Raw genomic sequence first — 22,507 nt, forward strand, 5'->3', positions numbered from 1 at the left:
ACTTAAGGAAGATTTTTCGCGGTAGATTAGAGGATAAACCGGACTGTAGAACCATTTAAATGCGCGCGGCTTAGGAGAACTTTTGCACTTAAAAGTAATAGATAAGCACATGGCGGTATCCCCTAACAGATGGCTATTTGGACATCTGGTATCACGAAAGACGGAATATGTTTTGCTTGATTCTTACATTATTCCATGCAATGCGCTAGCTACTTGAGCCTCAAGGTACACTATAAAATGCAAACGGCCGGGCCAACTAAAGTCATCAAGACGATCAGAAAACACTCCACAAATTGCTTAATTTCTTCCTTCCCAAGGTAGCTTGATGAAGGCAATGAGGATGCATGTCACAGCCGCCAGCAATGCTTCATGTTATTCCGCCAAGGAACAGGTTAATTAGCAGATATGTTTAGATATCTGCGTCTCAGTTCACACAATCTCCAGCCGCAGATAATGTTGAGCAATGATACCATTTGAATAGCTTTTTCATGCGAGGCTTAGTATTGCACAAATGATTACTCATTTTCAGTGGACACCGAGGTTGTTTCATATGTAAATTACAGCATAAAACAGGAAAGGACTAATTAAGGAGTCGTCTCTCTGTTTCTCTCTCCACGTTTGTGTGTGTTTGCAGCGATCCATAAAACAAGGATCTGACCATTTTTAAACAAATGTCAAGAAGGCGGTTCAATATCAACTCTTGACACTTTTCATTTACATCTTCTAATTAAGTTAAACTCCTCCATCACATCTTTCATCCCCATTATCATCCCAAACCTCCTCTTTCTCCCTTGTAGTATTAAGAAAAAAAGGGGGGAAGAAAACCCCGGCAAAACCTCGACATTTAATAACCGTAAAAACCTCAAAGCCCATCTCAAATCAAACGCTAAAAACCCAACCGTAACTGAAGACGACCTATGTAGCAGTGATGACGACTAAGTTTGTTATATTCCTCTTATGCTGCTTGTCTTTGGGTCCCTTCTTCTGTAATTCACAACCAAGTGGCCAAGAAGAAAGTAATGGTGATATCGATTGGTGGTGCAGCAGCACTCCTCATCCTGAGACTTGCAAGTACTTCATGTGCCGTCCTCCCTATTCAGACGTCAAACCCATAGGCAGAGACCAATTCAGAACGATGACGGTGCGAGTAGCCTTGGAGCAAGTCCATAGTGCAAGAAAACATGCAAAGAATCTTCGGAGAGAGTGCCGCAGCAAAAGAAAGAAGGCCGTTTGGAGGGATTGTAACAAACTTCTTTCCAATACAGTTCTCCAATTGAACCGCACCATCGAGGGCTTCTTGGCCAACCAGACTTCTGATGTTGATGCACAAACTTGGCTCAGCACGGCCCTCACCAACTTGGAAATCTGTCGATCAGGGTCCCTCGATTTGAATGTCACGGAACTCATTTCCCCTATTCTTACCAGTAACATGTCGCATTTGATTAGCAATTGTTTAGCTGTGAACGGGGTGTTGATGGAGCATCAAGATTACAAAGATGGATTTCCGAGTTGGGTCACCGCTGGTGAAAGAAAGCTGTTACAGTCGTCAGTAACCCTGTCCAGGACAGCGAATGCGGTTGTTGCAATGGATGGATCGAGTCATTTTCGATCAATTCAGGCAGCTATAAATTATGCGGCATCCAGGAGGGTGGGAAATGCGAGGGTTGTGATATATGTGAAAAGAGGTGTTTACAGAGAGAATATTGCGATAAGCAGCACCATGAATAAAGTGACGTTGATTGGTGATGGATTGAGATACACAATTATCACAGGCAGCCGCAGCGTCGCCGGGGGTTACACAACCTACAGCAGCGCAACTCTTGGTAAGTATGCCCGAATTGCCGGACATGACGACTCACACGTTCATACCCATGCATGCCTAGTAAAATCGTTGGCTTTTTACCCTTTTATTTTCTTTTTTCACATTGCTCCCGTTGAATTTTTTTTATAGCAAGACTTTTGGCTTCTCTAGCTAGTTTCATCATCATCATTATCATCTGGATGGGTTAAGAATGTGTTATTAAGAGTAAGATTAAAGAGTATTGATTGCAACTGATCATAGGGTCCATATATAAGTTCTTAATTAATTTGAAGGGGCTTGACAGTAGAATTACAATTGATTAGTAATAATATCTCGGTTTTAAACGTCGATTAATTACCATAAAGATGCATCCTTCATTTTAGTAGTAGTACTATAGATGCGGCATGTAAAGAATTCGGCAGACCTGGGCGCTGTTTTTTTGTTTCTTTTAAAGTGGATAAATCTGTCAACAAGTAGTGCATCGTACGATGCTCAAAGTCAATGCTAGAATGACAGGCCATCTTCTTCCCTGTACTACTACTCTTTCACGTGGCGAAACTTAAGCTGGTTGCGGACACTACTAGGTAGATTTGAAGAGAATCTTCCCTTTCTTTTATGATGATTAATAAAAAAAAAAAAGAGCACAAAAACATGTTTGAGCCTCGAAGATTGCCGGTTGGCACAGACATAAAGGAAAGGAGTTGACATTTTTCATAAACTCTAGCAGTGATAATTTGATTACAGCCACGGTTGTGGAAGCAGTTCCTTACTAGCTAATACTTCTTCTTAGGTCATGCATGCAAAAATAGATAATTAATTACTGCTTTGTAACATATGTACATATATATATATATATAGAGAGAGAGAGAGAGAGAGAGAGCAGGAGATTGAAGCTTTAATTTTGATTAACCCTGCGTTGCGTGAAACTTTCATCAGGGGTGGATGGAATTGGATTCATGGCCAGGGGAATCACATTCCGCAACACCGCCGGGCCACAACGGGGTCAAGCAGTGGCGCTTCGATCTGCATCGGATCTTTCAGTGTTCTATGGATGCGGATTCGAAGGATACCAGGACACTCTTTTCGTGCACGCTCAGCGTCAATTCTACAAGAACTGCTACATCTACGGCACCATAGACTTCATATTTGGAAACGCAGCCGTGGTTTTCCAGAACTGCATCATCTACGTTCGCAAGCCCCTCTGGGGCCAAGTCAACGTCATAACAGCTCAAGGCCGAGCCGACCCTTTCCAAAACACCGGAATATCAATCCATAACTCACGAATTGTGGCTGCTCGAGACCTCAGGCCGGCGGTCGGGTCATTCAATACGTATTTGGGACGGCCGTGGCAGCTGTATTCACGTACAGTTTTTCTCAAGACTTACATGGACGGCTTAATAAATCCAGCCGGTTGGTTACCTTGGGTAAACACTAATTTTGGTCAAAATACGGTGTACTACGGGGAATACAATAATTTTGGACCGGGTGCTTCCACGAGATCCAGAGTCAGGTGGCGGGGTTACCATGTCATCACAAGCGCGAATGTAGCTTCACGTTTCACGGTTGCAAACCTCATAGCTGGCCGGGCATGGTTGCCTTCCACCGGCGTCCCATTCATTGCGGGCCTATGAATGATTTTTTTCAGATTTGTTAATTGATTGATCTTGTACGTAAATGTCATGTCACTATGACAAATTAACACAAGAATATTATTGTCTAATTCTTTTTTTTCCGAAATTTCTAAATGATTTCTCCTTCACCATTAATTTAATTTGTGTCAGTTTATCAACTTATGAGGGACCAAAATGCAAAAAGAAAGAAACCCAAAATAATTTAAAAATAATAATCAAGACAGATTATCCGGATTTCTTTTTCCAAACTTATACAAGGAAGTTTGACTTACCTGTCCAAGGTGTCCATAAAATAAAATGACGATGGACTGTGCACAAATCCCAAATCCCAATCCATGCATTAATACAAAATCAGCCTTTGATGAATAATCTCCATTACTTAGCAGCTGGATATCATGGGAGCATCGTACAGTAGAATTAGTTAGTACTACTTCTTAACGGGCTAATATAGCCCTCTTTTTGCACCGTCCAAGAACAGAAACCACCGAAGTCATTAGGCGGTGGAGTCTAGGGATGGCCCATCAAAAGCCCAAAATCCCCCAGTGATGCGGCCCATCCAAGTGTGCTGTTCTCCAGCGAAATGATTCGGTGTATGGGCTGATTTCATATGGTCAGTAATATCGATTGTCTGCTTTCGGCCCGAGAGAGAGCAATCTTTTGCTTATTTTAGTGGGTAGCGTTACCGGCGTGCTGATAATATGCTATACTTCTTCTTCTGGCGTTTTCAAGTCCGGGCAACTGCTGTGCGATTTGATTTTGCTTGAGTTGACAAAGTAAACCTTTAACATAATAGCTAATGAATATGATCCCAATCATTCCAATTTCCACCATTCAGCCTTTATTTGTTCTCATTTCTCATTCATATTATATTAACCATAATTTTGAAGAGGACTTACAAACCACAATGCAATCATAATATCTCCTATTACATAGACATGATATGTTTTAGGTGAGCGGTTCCTTTTCTAGAAAAGTGACAATTGCAATTGATATTACACGCACATGCTACGCCATATGCAAATTAATTTGTGTACTTGTTTTTAATTTTTTTCCCTTTTTTCTGCTGTCCAACTATTTAGCCTTCAAATGCGTCTTAATTTTTATTAGCTTTTTACATTCATCAATCTTATGGCTCCATTTTTAACTTTTACTATTCTGTATTTATTGTATACTCTTTCTAAGTGGCCAAAGTACTCAATTGTGAAATGTCTATCTTGTTCTCTAGCTTGTGACTGAATCACCACCGATCCAAACGGGTGCCTACGCACTAGTTGGCAACATTTTCAGGAAATCTGGATTTTTAGAATCCCTTTACCTATACTCAAGTAGAACTTTAAAACTCTCTTGATGGCCAACTCAAAAATATAAAATAACCTGTGAAACACTTACTCAAAAATATAAAATAACTCTTGTTCCCTTGAATTTTTCAAATATTCCGTTTAGATCGATCCATAATTGCGCTCCCAAAAGTGTTGAAATTTTTTACAGTTTCTCTTACCATTTCTTCTATGAAAGTTTGAAATAAAACATGATGCTTTTCTTATTTTCCTTCCAATAAAGTTTTATTTACTTCAAATTGAACTTTACTTACATGTCCAACCATACGAACTAGAAGTGAAAATATATTTATATGACAATTTGGCTGTGTACATATTATTTGCATGTATGAGCAATTTAAACAATTCTATAATTTTTTTTTACTATTAGATAACATGATAACTATTGCATGTAATAAATAAAAAATATAGACAATTTTCTAAATTTATTTTTGTAATATTGAATAAATTAGTTTATGCCTACTAGACTTGCAATAAATACTTAGTTGCATCAAAAACTTATAAAACCACACCTTAACGTTAACCTAAAATTATTGCATTCCCTGAACAAAGGTTGTAACCGCACCACTGATTATATTGCCCATTCTTTTACAGTTGTATACTGTCTTAATACCAATGTTGTGGTAAAATAGATCAACAATGCATTTGAGCCATACATTAGTAAAAACATAATCAGACAAATAAGACCATATATAAAACGTTTGTTGACACTTTGTTCTCCACAAAGTTCGTGATGGGATTTCCAACCTGGTCAAGGCTTGAACAGCATGTCGGTCCCGTGGAAATTTCTTACTGTTTTGTGGGTCTAGCACCAATTGAGGTGAAATTGCACATGAAAATTGGAAGAAACTGAAGGCTAAAACCTAATTATCAGACTCAATCTTTAAGGACACAAAATGGCATTAATCAGGAAAAGTTTTGGATTATATAAGGGTTCAATTCCTTCATTCCTCCTCGCCACTTCTTAAATTTCACCCTTCATCTGTTATAAAAATTAAAATAAAAAGCTTGTTAGTGATTATACACACTATAAAAAAAAAAATTTGTAGAAAAATATACTGTAACAATTTGATGCATATAATATAAAAAGACAATTAAAAAATGTGAAAAATTTTCTGCCAAAAACTACAATCCCTAAATCATGCGAATGAAAGCTAAGTAATTAATTGAGAACGTTTCAAGCTTTGTCCTACAACCAGTTTATGTGCAGGACCTTCTCAACCGCAAAACAACATTCTTGACAGTGGCATTTTCATTTTAGACACGGAATTTTCAATTTATGGCGTGTCTACGAAAAGGTTTAGTTAGTTGAGCGGGTCCTGTTATGCATACTCTTTGACCCGCTTTTCTTACTTTCTGGGGTCGCAAAAACAAACTCAATTTGCAGAGTTTTCAACTTAAACGTGTGTCTGAAAGGAGCTTTAATTATTTTTGCAGATCTGCTGTCTATATTATTTGCCGGCCATTTTCTCCTGGGATGGCGAAAACAGACACAAATCGTGGACTAACAGAAATTTTTTTCCACTTTTAATGCCGTCCGTGCAATAAATTACAAATTTTTTTTTAAAAAAAGGAGAATTTAAAGTATAGCTGATACGCAATAATTTTGCTGGACCAGGAAATCTCTAGGACCTTTTTTCTTCCCGTATTTCCATCTGTTGAATGATGTATAACATGAGGATGGTAAACAATCTTCTCATTCAGGGTATTCTACAAAATGATGAGTAATCTAAATACCTATACACGTCGTGCCCTACATGTACTCATATCCTGGCATAGGCGTTGCATGTATTCATTGCTGGTATAACGTACCAGTGGATACTTATGGACTTCTTCTTCTCATATATTACTCCACAATTTTTCCCAGCACTATGTGTTCTCACTTTATCCTGCTAAAATAAACGAAACAAATGATTCGTCTTTCATAAGCGAGACATTAATTAGGAGTATTGTATATTCAACACAGCCGCATTTTTTCAGTAGGAGTACTGTATAAGATGTTTATGATGTCATTCATTACTCGTTCAATGTGTTAAGGTTTCGGATTTACTCAGGCAAGAAAAGAATATATTGGAGTTGAAAAAAAAAAAAAAAAAGACCCTATGGAAGCTAAGTGCATGGGCGACACTATACATATAATGCAGTCATGGAGCAAAGGTTGGCTAATTGAGAGCATTCAATGGAGAAAAGTAATAATTGTTAATGTATCTATTTGCATGGTAGGTTGAATGTGATTTAAGTGTTTTAATGGAGAAAAACCCTAAATATAATTTTATTGGATGACATTTTGTATTTTGTTAACTCGATTACAACTTTGGATAGGAGGAGATTATTTGGAAAGTTATTTGAAATGACATTATAGTATTTTTTGTAGTGTAACAGTATATGTAAAAAAATAATGTTTATGATGCAAATATATGTACACACACACACACACACACAGCTTCTCTAACAGGTGCCCTAAAAGCACTCGTTAAAATGTATTTCAGATTTTAGATTTTTAAAAATATAATATTAATTAGAAAAAATATATAAATACAAAGAAATTAATTAAAGAAAGTGTATAAATATAAGAGAAGATAGTAATTATTAATGTGTATAGACATGATAAATTTGGTGGAATGTAACTGTATTAATGAGTGCCCATATGATCCATTAAAAAAAGAATTAATCTTGTATACACTATTACACCATTACCATTAAATATATGACAAATGTGTAAAATTTGAATTTAAAATTCAAATTTTGCTCATGTGTCATTTATTCAATCGTGAAAGTGTATATACTAACAGCGTATACAAGATTTACTCTTAAAAAATTCATATATGGATTAATCTTCAATACACTAACAGTGTATTTATACACTTTCACTATTAAATGTATGACATATAATTCAAATTTTACATATGTGTCATATGTTCAACCGTTATAATATATATACCGTTAATGTAAATAAGATTTAATATATATATATTGCAAAACGTGCTTAGTGCTTACCAAACGGACCCTTTGTCATTTGGTAAATGGTATAAGCAAGGACGTCTTCTGCATCTCCGCCTTATACAGGGAAAGTGGGTGTGGGGACACCATCCGCTGCTAATCATATATCGTCGGTGGGCCAAAGAAAGAATTCAAGATGCCGCAACGCCATTGGTTGCTGCAAGGTTCAGCCATCAAAGCCACGACACGTGGCCCAGTAACGGAGTTCTCTAACGGCCAATCGAATGTTTAAGATGGAAGCAATGATGTAAGATGTCGTCATGATATCAAAATCTGGGCCTACCATACGAAATCTCCACCCCACATCAAAAGTTTGTTTTTTGGGCATTTCTTACCTTTCCTAGGTTTTAAAAAGCCCATCGCTTCCATGATACGCCGAGGCTACATTCGAATGCTGGACCAAACTTAGGGTCTACGGGCAAGGCCGGAGAGGAAATTTTTCTGTACTTTTTTTTTTTTTTTCTTTATCGACATGATAGTTTCCTACACTATCGGAAGGGAAATGGCCTAAAGAGATTTTCAGATAATTCGGAAGAGATTGAACCATCATCGGACCAGACAGGTGTACTACGCATTCGCCTGAATTTTTTAAACAATATCACATTTAATTGTGATAAATTGGTGGGAGGCAAGGTTTGAACTCTTGACTCCTACCCTACCAAGTTTTAATGCATTGATGGTTTGAAATTTCTCTGTACTAATTATGATCAAAAAGAGAAAACAAAAGGTCTAGTCTCTAGAGTTTTGCACATCGGATAGATATTTATATTTTTCTATGTTAAAAAAAATAACTAAAAAATGTGTTGATGATATAAACAAATAAATTTTTACAAATAATCCACTATCTAAACAAGTTCATATTGTTTTGCTAAATAAAAAATTTGTAAAGTACATCTTCTTTTTCTGATGTCGTATTCATTTTGCGCAACATTTTCAAAGAATTTAACCTCTAAATCCTTTTCATTTTTCCTTTTTAGGCATCTCCAAATTGTTTTTCATTGGCTCTCCTAGCCTATTCACACATCTTTGGTTAAATAATTCATGTTCAGAATCGCATCTTATAAATGTTGGCCAAATTTCCAAGGCATACTTGGTTTTAATTTAGATGTAACTCCCATCTTCTCTATATATTTAACAGAATGACATGGTATTAAAGTTTAAACATTTGAATTAAATCAGGTTGTCCACGCCTTGATTGGTGTACCAATTGTAAATTTCTTACTATATCTTTTCTTTTTCTCCTAACAATCAAATTGAAAAAGAGATACCTGGTTATTTTTATTTTTGTTCATCCTAAATAGACTACTAAGTTCCAAACTGGAGGAATGCCATGTAGGTGAGGAGAAACATATAGCAAAATGAAATTATCCCAGAAAAAACAATGGAATCGAAACGAAATATACCCAAAAAAAAAACGTTGAAGAAGAAAAATTGACTTTGACGGGGCAAACAAAAAAAAAGAAAAGAAGGGATTTTCCCTTGGGACCCTCACTTGTGCTGAAGTAGGTGTGAATAATGTCTGCATTTACATTCCTTCGCTTGCCATTCCATACCCACTAATGCATTAAATCATGTACTAATCTAATCATAAATAGTGTTACAAGCTATAAACTTATTCTTTTGAACTTTTTTTTTTTTGGTTTGAGCGATGATGAGAGCAAAAGTCAGAATGTTTTATTACTTTTTTAAATATCGGATATTATTGAATTACTGGTTATTAGCAAAAAACCCAATTATCGATATCTCATTTATCAAATTAAAGTTTATACAATGATCAGATGTTAGTCTTGTGAGGAAAAAAAAATAAAAAATTTCTAAACAGAATTCTCAATTCCTAGCTAATGGAACACACTTATCCACGGCCACAAATGTAAACTTAAAAAATAACTAGTGGTACTCGAAAAAGTAAAAATAGAGAGGGGAAAAGGGAAAAAAAAAAAAAAAAAAGAACAAAGCACACCTAATTAGCACGTGAAATTTGGACCTGATTATCCCATAAACGGGGTAGGACCGCGAAACGGGAAAGGGAATTGAATAAATGAGTCAGTACACCAAATTGGTTCAGCGGCAATTATGGTGGCTAGACCACGCCAGACCGCAGAGCCGCCAAGTAGAGACTTAAGAGGAACACTCTGGTTAGCATCATTATGCCCCACTAATTGGGACCCACCTCAGTCCTTCCACCAGAATGAGTAGTTTCCGTGCAGAAATACTGAAATGCCCCTACTGCATCTCCATCTCCACATCCATACAGGCGGAGCAGCGGTCGTTTATTTTCAAATCGGCTCCGTTTCTATCGACTCAGCCAGCCAGCCAGCCGTGGTCTAATTTCAAATCTAAACAAGCATATGCACGTCCCATTCTCTCTGAACTGTGATGTGGATGGGCCGGCTTGTGGGTCACACAAAGTAAAGGGTTAAGTATTTTGCAGAAAAATTTGCGGGCCAACCAACCAATAGCCACCCGTGCGGATTCGATCTGTTAGATTGGCCCTCCAACTCCCAAGGCTATGATTTTTTACCGCAAAACAGAGGTGAAACTGGGACCGTCGGAACGGACTTAAGCCCCCGTTCATCAGCTTAAAGCTGAAATTAATTTTTACATCATGATAGAGTATTAGTTAGATATATCATTATAAAGGGTAGCTATTCGTTTTTTATTTTTTTATTTTTCTCCCCTGTTTTATAGATTTATAATGATGACGGTCGGTGGTGGTGGCTAGGAAGTGTAATCCTCACGAGCAAGAACTGCTTACGCTTGGGCCTCAACCATTTCGGCAGTTTTGCATGATTTGCACAAAAAGTTTCAATAATATTCCTGGAGGTTTAAATTAATTCACATATACTAATTAATTATATTGATGCATTTAGACATTGTGCCATTACTTACTCAATATTTAAAGGGCGGATTTAGAGATCCGGAGTTCAAATATATTTCCCGTTATTATATATAACAGTAGAGGGTGATTTTGAGAAACGATGAACAACTTATTATTCGTAGCTACGTCACGTCTAGGGAGGGAGCAATGAGCTTTACTAGTTTACATGAAAATTTTGAATTGAGCTCATTTGAGAGTATTGTCTGGCGAATGAATGACCTAATTCTGGTCTTAAGCTGAAACTTGCAAAAGAGACAGTTGTAACTTTTACTCATTAGGGTTTGCCTCATGTTATAAATGTACATCGAGCTTGCTCAATCAATTTTGCCACTGTTGAGGGCCTTGGCTCGTGTTTATTGAGTTCCGTTGTAAAGTTTACATGGAAATTTCGTCAGCTTTTTCGTCAATCCTTCGTTTGGGGTTAACCGTGAAGAAAACCGCTAGACATCTTGTTGGAAATTAATAATGCGCGTAACAACTCAAAATGGATCATCATGGTCGCAATTATTAAGACACTTAACAAACTACCACTTGAATTAATTTAGATAAGACAAAAATTAATTACCATCATCAACTACCCACTCAGTTTACACTAATTCATGGAGTTAAAATCAAAAAAACGGAGAGAACTGGAGTCCCTGTGTCCTGGTCCCGAGCTCATGATCAGCGGTGAACCTGCTAAAATGGTAGGGAAAAGGGACGTTTCTGGGACCGTTCAGGGACACGTTCACCCCTTCCAGATGGAGATTTTTCACTTTTTTTTAGCGGAGTCTGTTTCATTAAGTCACCAGGACATATATTCTATACAATCCCGTTGTCTGTCTCTTGCTAACTAGCTCGAAGTGTTAGAGAGTTAGAAACTGTGCTTATATTTTTGAAGTTTCTAATCACAATCTTGTTATTTAGGAAGAATGCCTTCGCTATTTTTGAAAATAGAAATGATTCTGACTTCGAAAACTTAAAAGGAGGAGAAAGAGAAAATTTAAAATAAAAAAAAAATAAGCAAAAGCAAACGCCTTATTATGCCATGTCTGTGTATATATATCGAAAACCCTAAACTTATAGCACATCTCAGCAAATATCGTATATTAACTTTTGGGTTCAAATTTCAAGAGTTCAGAGAGATTAATTGTATTATGAAGTTCATGAACTTCACCAACTTGCAAATCAATATCTACGAGATTAATTGTTACAAAATAGTTTGTACGAGGTTAGCTAGAGGGGAGTCAATGCCCGGTTTACCATCTCCATTCCAAGAAAAGATTAATCCTAGAAAGATGCATTGAAAGCTGACCAAATTAGAAAGGCAACATTCTTGATTTTGAGTCTTGAGGGCCGAGGGAGGTCGTTATCAGTTGCGGGTGGCGGAGGTGGCAATTCCCCACACGCTGCGCTTGCTCTCTCTCTCTCTCTGTGCCATTTTTGCGCCACCTTTTTTCGCGCCTAAAACCTTTCCCAACAATTCAGCTTACTGTGAAAGTGAGAGAAGAAAATGAAAGCATTATCAAATACTTACATTACCTTTAATCATTAGGGGTTTTCTCTTTTTCTGCCTCTCTCTCACTCCTCCTGTTGTCTTTATATATAATTCTGTTCGTTCTTCATTCTTCCAGTCCTCCTGCTGAGTCTTGACATATAATACTTCTCGGGATTTGATCCGACAAGCCACAACGCCGACAATTCGGCAACCTTTCGAGGGTGCCGTCGTCGTTTTGTGGGACTTTATATATAACTGCAAAGTTGCTCAAGTCCCGAGGAGAAGTACTAGTACGAAACTTGTTCTTTCTATTTCTGCTTTGTTTTGTCCTTATCTTGTCGTTTGGTTGTCTAATAGCGGAAGGTTTTGGTTCCTCCAGCAGGCGTTCAAGGAACCTATCATTTCTATTGGAAGAATCTTGCAAAAACCCACTACTCCAATTTCAAGACATCAAATCCTCATTGATCAACCTTTGAAGAAAGAAAGATCGAGCTTCTTGCTTGCCTGGAGATCTAGATTTCGCTTCGATCCAGATCTACTGATAGCTAGAGACGGTTTAAGGTTTGATCTTTGTTTCTTGATATCTGCTAACAAGGTTGACGTTCAATTCTCTATCTTATATGCCGCTTGTCCTTGGATAGTAGACATACGCAGAGTTCAAAACTTGACACAATGTGGTCTACGTGAGAAGCTTGCGCTCGAGGACGATCTGTTTCCTCGAGTACTCGCAGAAAGAGTTAATTTTCACAAATATAAAAGATAAACATGATCCACTTCTTGTAACAACAAGATTTCCAAAAAGGAAAAATTCTGGAAACTTGATCTTCTAGGCCTCATTTGGATTCCAATTTGCTAGAAGGTATATGATGCATGCTAGGGTTGTGCCTACGTCTTCATTTGTTTTTGAAATCTACTTTCTTTTTCTTTGTTTTTTTTTTCTTTTTGAAATCGAAGTAAGTAATTTCATCTAATAACCAGCATTTTTTATCCGATTTGTTTGATATAACAAGTGAAATAATGACATTCATGATGACCAACTATTGCATTTGTTCTGATGACCAGGATAAAGCCATCAGAAATTCATCATGATTGACGATGTCAAACGACAATCACGATTACAGTCTTGTATGATATATATATATATATATATATATATATATATATATATTTGGCCTCCTGTTTGGTATGGGTTAGTATATGGGAGATCCTAATTGAATTGCCATTGTTCAAGTTGAAACTTTCATGATGACATGCATGCTCCAACACTTCTGATCATTATCACTAGAAGCAAGCGTTCAATTTCTGTCATAAGCTTAATGAAGGCAGGACTAGCTATTACCAATTTAATCTTCACAGCATTAATACATGAATTAAGGAAAAACTACGGAACAAAAGATGAGAGGAGAAGAGATTATTTTGCTTCATTGCAGCACAAATATTATGAACATTTGGTCAATCTAAATGATCTGTCCCAAATAAGCTGATCTTTTGACTGATTAGATCTCAAGTTACGCATTCAAAGTCATTAACTAGACATATTTATGAACTTCCACGGTCTATCATATTAGTCTTAAGAATGCTATCTCAATATTCAAAAAGCAACTTTTCTCTTTTTTTTTTTTATTTTGTCTTTGTCATTTATACTTTTTCATTTTAATCATTTCAGTTTTCTTTCTTCAAACTGTACCTTGCTAAGCTTTGTAGTTGAATGGCCATCCAAATCTCTTTCCTTGAGAACTGACGCACGCCACATTCACTAGAAGTACCTTCTTGAAATTATACTTATCACTTTCTATGGAGTAAAGAAAAAGAAAAATTAAAAGGCAATATTTGTACATAACGTTTTTAATATTTGCACTAACTATTGGAGTGTGTTGAACTAATTCTCGCTATTTGCTCAGACTTTGATTTTATTTGGGTAAAAAATTTAAAGGTTTTCTTTTGAGAGCATGCAATTGTTTTTATTTCAATATCTGTTAAAAAATTAGCTTCTGATAGCACCTATATTTCTGAAACATGCATATGGCAGTCAATTTTAAAGCTGTTTCTAGATCATCCATGGAAAAGAACTAAGAAATGAAAGGAAATATACTTTGTCCAATGCTATTGAAACAAGTTTCAAACTTTCAAGTTTATGCACACGCACTTGTGGACGTCTACAGGGTACCATTTATGTGGTAAATTCTAATTCTCATTTAAAGTTGATCCATCATTTTTATAAAGTTCAATTAATAATGATGATTAATAATTTTGTAGAATTTTTTTCCACAAAGTGTCTTATATATGTGTATAAAACTTATTCACCAAACTAGGTCACAAATTTGGCACCAGCCTATTATTAGTGACATATTACACAATACCATACAACACATTGATATGGATCTATTACATATCTGACCTAAGCATAGATATTAATTTTATCTTGATCAATATTAAAATTGTTCATATCATGTCATGTATGCAATATCAAGAGCTTTAAGCTGTAAATAGCATCTGGGATCACTATAATCAAGATAATTGGTTGGACGGCAAACCTTCATTATAAGAATCATCTGTCTGTTCAGTAAAGCTTTGAATTGACACTATTTTTGAGATTGCGGGTAGTGCATTAGTAAGTTGTTCCTGTGAAATGTAACTTGGAAAACTTTTAAAATTGTTGAATAAGTAATGGAATTAAAACTTAATTATAAACCTTAATTCAATATAAGTCACTTGTTTTGGAATTAGTCAAGTAGAATTAGTAGGTTATTGTTTTCTACTTATGTTTTGATTTGATATCAAAGTTGTTGTGAAAGAAATTCCGATCCTATATGCCCCTGTGCCTGTAACTTTGCTGCAATTCCGGAAGCAAAATAATGTTTTAAAAATAAGAAATTCAAGAATTTTGAAATGAAAACGCAAAAACTTGGCTGGGTCACCATGGCACATTCATTCACTCATGGTTTTACTGCTTATTGAGTTTGACAGATTTGCTCTAATTAAAGTTTTGCTCGCCTTTTTCCTATTAGTATTTAAAGTTAACAGGTGCAAATAAGCTGAACGTGTTATCATTGTTGATGGCTTTACTCTTGTCACCATGTAGCGTAATGACAAAAGAAAATCTTCGCAAGTATTATTAGATTTGTGGTGTGATTATTAATTGTACTAGTACGTAGATAACAATTTATCTAGAATGAATCTCTCTATCCAAGTCAAAAGATTGTACTATAATTCAATAAGGGTGAATGGATCACTAACTACGTGCAGAAGAGTAAACGAGCTAACAAATGATTAGGTTGGATCTTTAATGCCAGCAACAGTTACAAAATAATGCATGAAAAACCCTTCAAAAATTTGTGCTTGAAATACCTGCATGACAAAAATTTTACTTTATTTTTATTGAGTGATCACAAATAACTATTTAAGAGAGGAATCATGTTTTCCATTGTCTACGATTAATTTGAGCTTGATAGATAAAATTATTTCCTCCTTCTCGGCAGACGAAAATGCTGACCATGTTTCACAAATTGCAGGTTCTAGGGTATCAAGTCGAAGACGATGAACACGTTCACACACGTTCCCCCTGGCTTTCGCTTCCACCCCACTGACGAAGAGCTGGTTGATTATTATCTAAGGAAGAAGATAAACTGTCGACGAATTGACCTAGACGTCATTAAAGATGTGGATCTTTACAAAATTGAGCCTTGGGATCTTCAAGGTATCATCGATAAAACCATAAGAACCGCATCAGTAACTAGTTCCTTCTTTGAAACTGCATGCTGGTCAGGATGCAATTCAGCACTACTCGCCTAACTTCTTCTAATTTCATCCCAATAAATTTTGTTAGAGCTCTGCAGAATAGGAACAGAAGAGCAAAGCGAGTGGTATTTTTTCAGTCATAAAGATAAGAAATACCCAACTGGAACACGCACAAACAGAGCGACAGCGGCTGGATTTTGGAAAGCAACAGGACGAGATAAGGCCATCTACTCTAAGCACGACTTAATTGGCATGAGGAAGACCTTAGTCTTTTATAAAGGGCGGGCTCCAAATGGTCAAAAGTCAGACTGGATTATGCATGAGTACCGGCTTGAAACAGAAGAGAATGGAACTCCTCAGGCAAGTAATCTCATTCGCCACAAAGTCATTAATTCGAGTACTGCAAATATTTGAAACAAACTTACATGACAATTTTTTTTCTTTTCTTCAAGATAACAGAAAATACTACTATTAATTATCTCTCTGGAATGAAGGATAACGTATTAGCTCATAAATGATTCCTTGTAATTCGAGTCATGACAGTCTGAGTCTGCGTACACTGTTCCCTGGTGAATGAATTCGTTTGTGCGCCTTGCCTTAATAAGTAAAAGGTGCACCGAATATCTGATTTGTGCTACCTCAAAGTAAATAAGATAAGTCTGAAAAAAATTTTTAAACAAAAAACTTTACACATGCCAGCTAAATATATCTCGAGAAGGATGAAACCCTTTTTTTATTTCTTCTTTGGGTTTTTTCCCCATCATTATAAGTAACTTTTGGTTCTTTTGGGATATGAATTCCACTTAATGATGCATTACCTGATAGTACATGGTCTTGACCTTTAATCAGGAAGAAGGCTGGGTTGTATGCAGAGTATTCAAGAAAAGGATAGCCACCATGAGAAAAGTTAGTGAGTATGAATCACCAATTTGGTACGACGACCAAGTTTCGTTCATGGCCGAAATGGACTCGCCAAAGCAGCACTCTCAATCAAATTTGACTTACCAGTATCCTTATTCTTGCAAGAAGGAGACAAATTTGCACTATCAAATTCCACCAGATCACTTTCTGCAGCTCCCTCTTCTTGAGAGCCCAAAGTTGCTTCCAGCACCAGCCAGCATGGCCTGCAATTCTCTGCCTACATACGGTATCAACATGACCCATGCAAGCGCTTTGCAGTCTTCAGCACTAACACATGAGCATATGAATCAATCTCAAGACCAGGGTCTGCACTCAGTTTACAGCAATGACTTGAATAATGAACAGGCAATGGATCAAGTGACAGATTGGAGAGTACTTGATAAATTCGTGGCTTCCCAACTGAGTCAGGAAGAAGTTTCCAAGGAAAATGATTGTTCCAATGCTACAAACGCCTTTCCCACTTCTGATAACTCCAATTTGATGCTCAGACATTTGGAAAAGCAAGAAATGGCACCAGAAATGGCCTCAACATCATCCTCTAGTTGTCAGATTGAGTTATGGAAGTGAAACTTCTAAATTAAAGCCATAGTAAATACCCCACATATTGGACACAGGAAGCACGTATAGTGTTGGTTGAGCAGGGAGGTCAGTTTTCAGTTTTGTTGTAAATAATAAAACTAATGTTGTATAACCTTAACTACTCAGCCTGTGAATACCACCTCCTAGGAGTCTAAAAATTATATCTAATTAGTCAAAAAAAACTGTCTTTAGCAAGAAAAGGGAATTATAGGTGAACTGTGGAGCAGGCCATTGCTGCATGAGTTGGAATTTGCAGCATCACCGTGATGTTATGTTCCAGGCTTCTAAGCTTGTCTAATAACCACAGTCGCAGTTTATGTAGTCGAGCTGTGGTTTATTGTGTTTAATTGAGTGCCTCTAGTGAACAGAACTAGCATAATAATATCGATTCCTATTTAGTATTCGATCTTCTATTATTTATGCATTTTGTTTAGCTGTAAATTTTCTATTATTACATGTGCAAATGTCCTTAACTAATTTCATGTTTGCACTTGGAATACATAATGATTGAGTTAATGCCATATATCTTTTGTGCAAAGGTGAACAAGACCCCAGTTGTTAGGTTGCACCAATACTACTTAAAGAATGACCCTTTGTTCGAAACCTGGTTTCTCCAAATTTTCAATTAGTCAGCAACATTAATCTTGCTATTATCAAGCAAGATTAACTTAGGCTTTGGATGATAAAGAAAACAGGTTACGTAAAGGATTACTTGGAGATTGAGCATATGCCCGCAAAGAATCTCTTCCCTTTTGTTATGGTCCATCGGCATAACAACGTTGCTTTGAAGGCTGGACTCGTGCGATTATTCCCTCTCACTGTTGTTACACAGTGGAGTCAAAAGCTTAACTGAAAAGACTTTCTTCTTCTTCTTCTTTACTCGGAAGCTAAAATCCAATAATAACTACTACTGCTAGTGTACATGGGAGGATAAGCTTTCTTTTCGATCTTTATTTTGGAGCTACAATCAGCTACGCTTACCTATATATATCTATGTCAATGTTTTACAAACAAGGATAAATGCATTTGCATCAAATGTGCTGCGTACCTATGATAGTTAAAGAGAAAGACCTATTAATGTAACCTTTTGCTTGCATATGAAGCGGCAGAGGCACAATAAGCTGAGGGCAACATTCCTCTCTAACTCCTGAAAAGTTGACCAAATTATGAAGAAAACTTCCAATTCTGTGAATGTTTCTTCACACTTGACCCACTAAATTTTTCAAATTTGCTCCCTTCCCTCAAATTGCCTCCTAAAAAATCTAAAAAGGTTTCAAATGTCCTTTATGTTGTAGTATTTTTTTTACAAGTAAATTGGAAAACATATTACAAGATTGGCAAAAAAAAATCAACCTTTAAACCAAATCATTGACATAATCAAGCTCTTTATATCGCTCCCTTATCATATTTTTCACGGTCAAATATGTAAATGACAATAATATGTTCATGTAACTGTAATTTTTTTTATGCATTATCGACATGATTGTTTCTCTAGCCTGCTAGTGCTTGCATGTACGAAGGAAAGATCGTGACACTAATATCAAGTTCATTATGCAGATATAATATGAAGAAAAGATGCATGCCTAGCGACTAGCTATTCTTGGAAGACAGAACTTAGGAGTCAGAAAAGATACATTCATAAATCATGAATATAACATAGAAAATGGGAGCAAAGACATTCGCTACAAGTAAGCTGATGAAAGGCTGAAATACTCTCTTACTTACAACCAACACAGCTAACTAATTAGCTTTGTCACTATGTACCTTGCATTGCTGAACAAGAAAAACGTTGCAGAATTTCGGTAAAATTACTTCAATGAAAAGGCAATACCTAATGCTCATTGGCGGCCGAACGTGAAAGCATTTTGGTATCGTGGAGGTGGGCTTGAAAGCGGACCAAAAACAAAAAAAAAAATGCCACACTGTAGACAGTTAAAACACTTGGTACTTTCTAAGTTCAGTACGAGGACGGATTGAGTTTGCTGTACTGATGAATGGAAATGGGGGTGCTATTTATATTGGAAATTTAGCCATATAGTTGTGTGCAAGAGCTTTAATTGTTATATAATGTTGTCATGTAGGAGTTCTTGAATTTTGCTTGAATAAGTGGAAAGTTTGACAAGAAACATACTCATTGGTTTGGGGGTACCCAACTGATTGACTGAATCTTCCAAAGGATCATTGGATGAATAGTGATTCAGCGTTGATTGATAGGATGGTATCCTAAGAGGGAAAAGCAAGAACACTAATGTATTTACTCGAAGTCAATGCATATCTGCCCGGAAAAGAGAGTCAAAAGACTACATGTGCTGTGGGTGGGGGCTGAAAGAGGAGAAATGAAGGACGAGTTGACGACATGAAGCGTATATCAAAGGCAGACGCAGCAACAGGAAGGACCATGAATCTACGGATGAATGGATACATAATTAAGGCTTTGGAAGCAAGAATGTTGTGCCCACTGTCCAGAGGAAATAAACATCATTAACGCCTGCTCAAAACAGCATGTGACTGCTATCATGTTAATAATGCTAATTATTTCGTCCTTGCGCCCCCCCCCCCCCCCCAACCCACCCAAAGGCAAAATAGAGAGAGAGAGAGAGAGAGAGAGCAGCAATGAACAAAATTGGAGGAAAAGGGAAATCCTAAAGGAAATTTGCTCACAGAGAGTTGAAGAATGTCATCTCTGTGTAACCACCAGAAAAGAACATTGTCGTCAATTTAGAATTGTAGATTAAAATCGGGATTTTAGGGTGAAAACTCTGCAACCGTTCTGACCATTTTGCACGATTCATGGGAAGATAGTTCAAGCAACAAGAAGACGGCCGCATGAGAATTGAGAACTCCACAACACCACGAGCGGGCGACACAGCAGACAGCGCATTCTCTAATTACTCCTCCTTGTCCCTCACTTGGCTATTCTGCAACCAATCACATTGCTTCATTGTTCCTTCTTATAATTTATCCTTCCAACATTGAGGTTCAACCTCCAAGGAAGCGTAATTGTTGGCACTAATATTTTTTTTGTCTTCTTTTGGACAATTAAAGTTAAAGCACTCAATTTTTTTTTTTTCCAGTTACCATTCAATGATTACAACAACCTGATGGTGCATTCTATGAATAGCCCGCCCATCTTCATTCATACTTCCACAAGCATGAGATATAATAGATACTTTTAACCAAAATTTTTTGCAGTCACTTGCTCTCAGATTGGTGTACAAATCTTTGCGCGTCACCCAGAAAAATAATTCGAACCACTTTTTATTGGATTTTGATTACCAAAAATACCGAACGGCCGTGGGGAAGAAAAAATGTTACATCCTCCGTCCCATTCATTTGGTTATGTTTGGAAAATTCAACTTTTTGAGAATAGTGGTTTGATTGTGATCTTTGTGTTTCTCTTTTCAATTTTACCCCTCAAATTCAAATTTTAAATTTGAATGTATGATTAAAAAGAAGAGTTATATTGAAAAGAGTGTGTAAAAGTTGTTTTGATTTTTCTAACATGTCAAAATGAATGGAACATCTCAAAATGAAAAGTATAACCAAATGAATGGGACTGAAGGAGTATTTTCTCTCGGTCAAAAAACAAAGGGAAAATCGCCAATTTCGTCCCTAAACTTTTTTTTTCTGTCGATTTAATCCCGATACATTATTTATAGCCAATTTAATCCCTAAACTTATATTTCGCTTCCAATCAAGGAGCTTAGCGGCGGAGCCACCACATAATTTTCTTCAAGCTCCCAATTGAGCAACCCAGAAGGGGTATTTTTGGAATTTCAATGGTGGGCCCGTAACAAAAATTAAAGTTCTTGTCTTTTCAACGCACCACGCTTGAGATCTCAACCATTTGCAGATATTGTATGCTACTATTCCTATATTATAGTACGTCTTTTTCTTCGGTAATTTTTTTTTCAAACAAAAAAAAATCTTTTATTTGTTCTCTCCTTCTCGACTAAGGTTTTTTTTTTTCTGTTTTGGAGGAGGAAATTTGGCTGCAATCCTGCATCCGTTTAAGGGTGTTTAAATTTTGTCCAATATTCATGATGCAGGTGCACGGAGAAGGAGGCGCCTCTGGAGGAGTCACTAGAATTGAGTCGGTCAGGATTGAGGATACATACTGCATAAATTCCACATCCTTCTTAAGTCCAGCCATAGTCTCTGGTGCTAAAACAACTTCCAGATCGACGCTCCCATTTCCTTCACGCCCTGGGAATGCCGAGATCTTGCCGTCAAATTTATTGGTCCTACCGCTTCGCACTGCAATGGGTTGTCCCCACCCAAAATCATTATCATACATTGGAAACCTTGGGGAGCTTCCCATGGTGATCATCGCGCCGTCAAAGTTCCCCAGCGGAAACAGCCTTGGTACTCTCCCATTCCTCGACACCCCGTCGCACCGTGGAATCGTCATGCGCCAACACATTTCGATGCAGCCGATCCGCACCCCAGGACGGGTCGTTGCCCAGCAGCTCCTCCACTCAAGCCACGGTTGGGATGCTCTGGATCAAGTTACCGAAGTAGACCGGGTCCACCCACGGCTCCAGCCGGTGTCTACAGTTCCATGGTAGCTGACCTCCTGCTTCATCTTGAACGACCACACACGGGGGATGAAGAAAATCCAGTAGAAAACGCAAGGCGTTGACCTTTCCGACGGCCGAGACTGTGGCCCAAGTGAAGATGGAGGAAGCCATGATGGGAACGCACGCGAACAGGAGGTGCTCCAAGGCCAGGACGATGGTGGGATACTCGATTTGGATCCACTTGAATTGGAGGGAGACCAAGACCCCTATCAAGAAATTGGTAAGGACGCAGGCGAAGGAGGCGAGGAGACCGAGGGAGACGGAATTGAAGGTGGAGAGCAGGAGGGAGGAGCTGAAGAAGAAGGCGATCTGAGCATCGATGAGGGAGAACCAGACGGCGAAGAAAGAGCCAGGCTTGAAGGCCGCCACCCCTCTTCTATGAGAGCTGAGCAAGAAATTCTTTTGTTTTCATTTTGGGTTTTGAGTGGGTATTTCTTATGAAACTTTTGTTTCGGTTAATTTTGGTTAATGGCTCCGGAATGGAAGTTCCTAAAATACCCCTTCTGGGTTGCTCAATTGGGAGCTTGAAGGAAATTGTGCGGTGGCTCCGCCGCTAAGCTCCTTG

At 37.4% G+C, this 22,507-nt stretch overlaps 2 protein-coding genes across 2 annotated transcripts; both read left to right on the forward strand.

The window, feature by feature from the left end:
• The first annotated feature begins 928 nt into the window (after positions 1-928).
• On the forward strand, positions 929-3,432 carry LOC113754907 (probable pectinesterase/pectinesterase inhibitor 33). The gene is made up of 2 exons (XM_027299095.1): positions 929-1,823; positions 2,738-3,432. The coding sequence occupies exons 1-2, from the start codon at positions 929-931 to the stop codon at positions 3,430-3,432; spliced, it is 1,590 nt and encodes a 529-aa protein (XP_027154896.1).
• Positions 3,433-12,388: 8,956 nt separating this feature from the next.
• Positions 12,389-17,744, forward strand: LOC113763394 (NAC domain-containing protein 7). Its single transcript, XM_027307179.1, has 5 exons — positions 12,389-12,414; positions 12,507-12,685; positions 15,637-15,821; positions 15,951-16,222; positions 16,712-17,744. The coding sequence occupies exons 3-5, from the start codon at positions 15,662-15,664 to the stop codon at positions 17,348-17,350; spliced, it is 1,071 nt and encodes a 356-aa protein (XP_027162980.1). The 5' UTR covers positions 12,389-12,414; positions 12,507-12,685; positions 15,637-15,661; the 3' UTR covers positions 17,351-17,744.
• The last annotated feature ends 4,763 nt before the right edge of the window (positions 17,745-22,507 follow it).

Source organism: Coffea eugenioides, chromosome 2 (assembly GCF_003713205.1).
Source record: "Coffea eugenioides isolate CCC68of chromosome 2, Ceug_1.0, whole genome shotgun sequence".
Classification (NCBI taxonomy): domain Eukaryota; kingdom Viridiplantae; phylum Streptophyta; class Magnoliopsida; order Gentianales; family Rubiaceae; genus Coffea; species Coffea eugenioides.

Excerpts from the sequence above, each read along its gene's own strand:
- LOC113754907 (XM_027299095.1), top strand. The coding sequence starts at position 929 with ATGACGACTAAGTTTGTTATATTCCTCTTATGCTGCTTGTCTTTGGGT. Across the intron at positions 1,824-2,737 it reads CTACAGCAGCGCAACTCTTG|GGGTGGATGGAATTGGATTC; the intron begins GTAAGTATGCCC and ends AACTTTCATCAG.
- LOC113763394 (XM_027307179.1), top strand. The coding sequence starts at position 15,662 with ATGAACACGTTCACACACGTTCCCCCTGGCTTTCGCTTCCACCCCACT. Across the intron at positions 15,822-15,950 it reads TGAGCCTTGGGATCTTCAAG|AGCTCTGCAGAATAGGAACA; the intron begins GTATCATCGATA and ends AAATTTTGTTAG. Across the intron at positions 16,223-16,711 it reads AAGAGAATGGAACTCCTCAG|GAAGAAGGCTGGGTTGTATG; the intron begins GCAAGTAATCTC and ends ACCTTTAATCAG.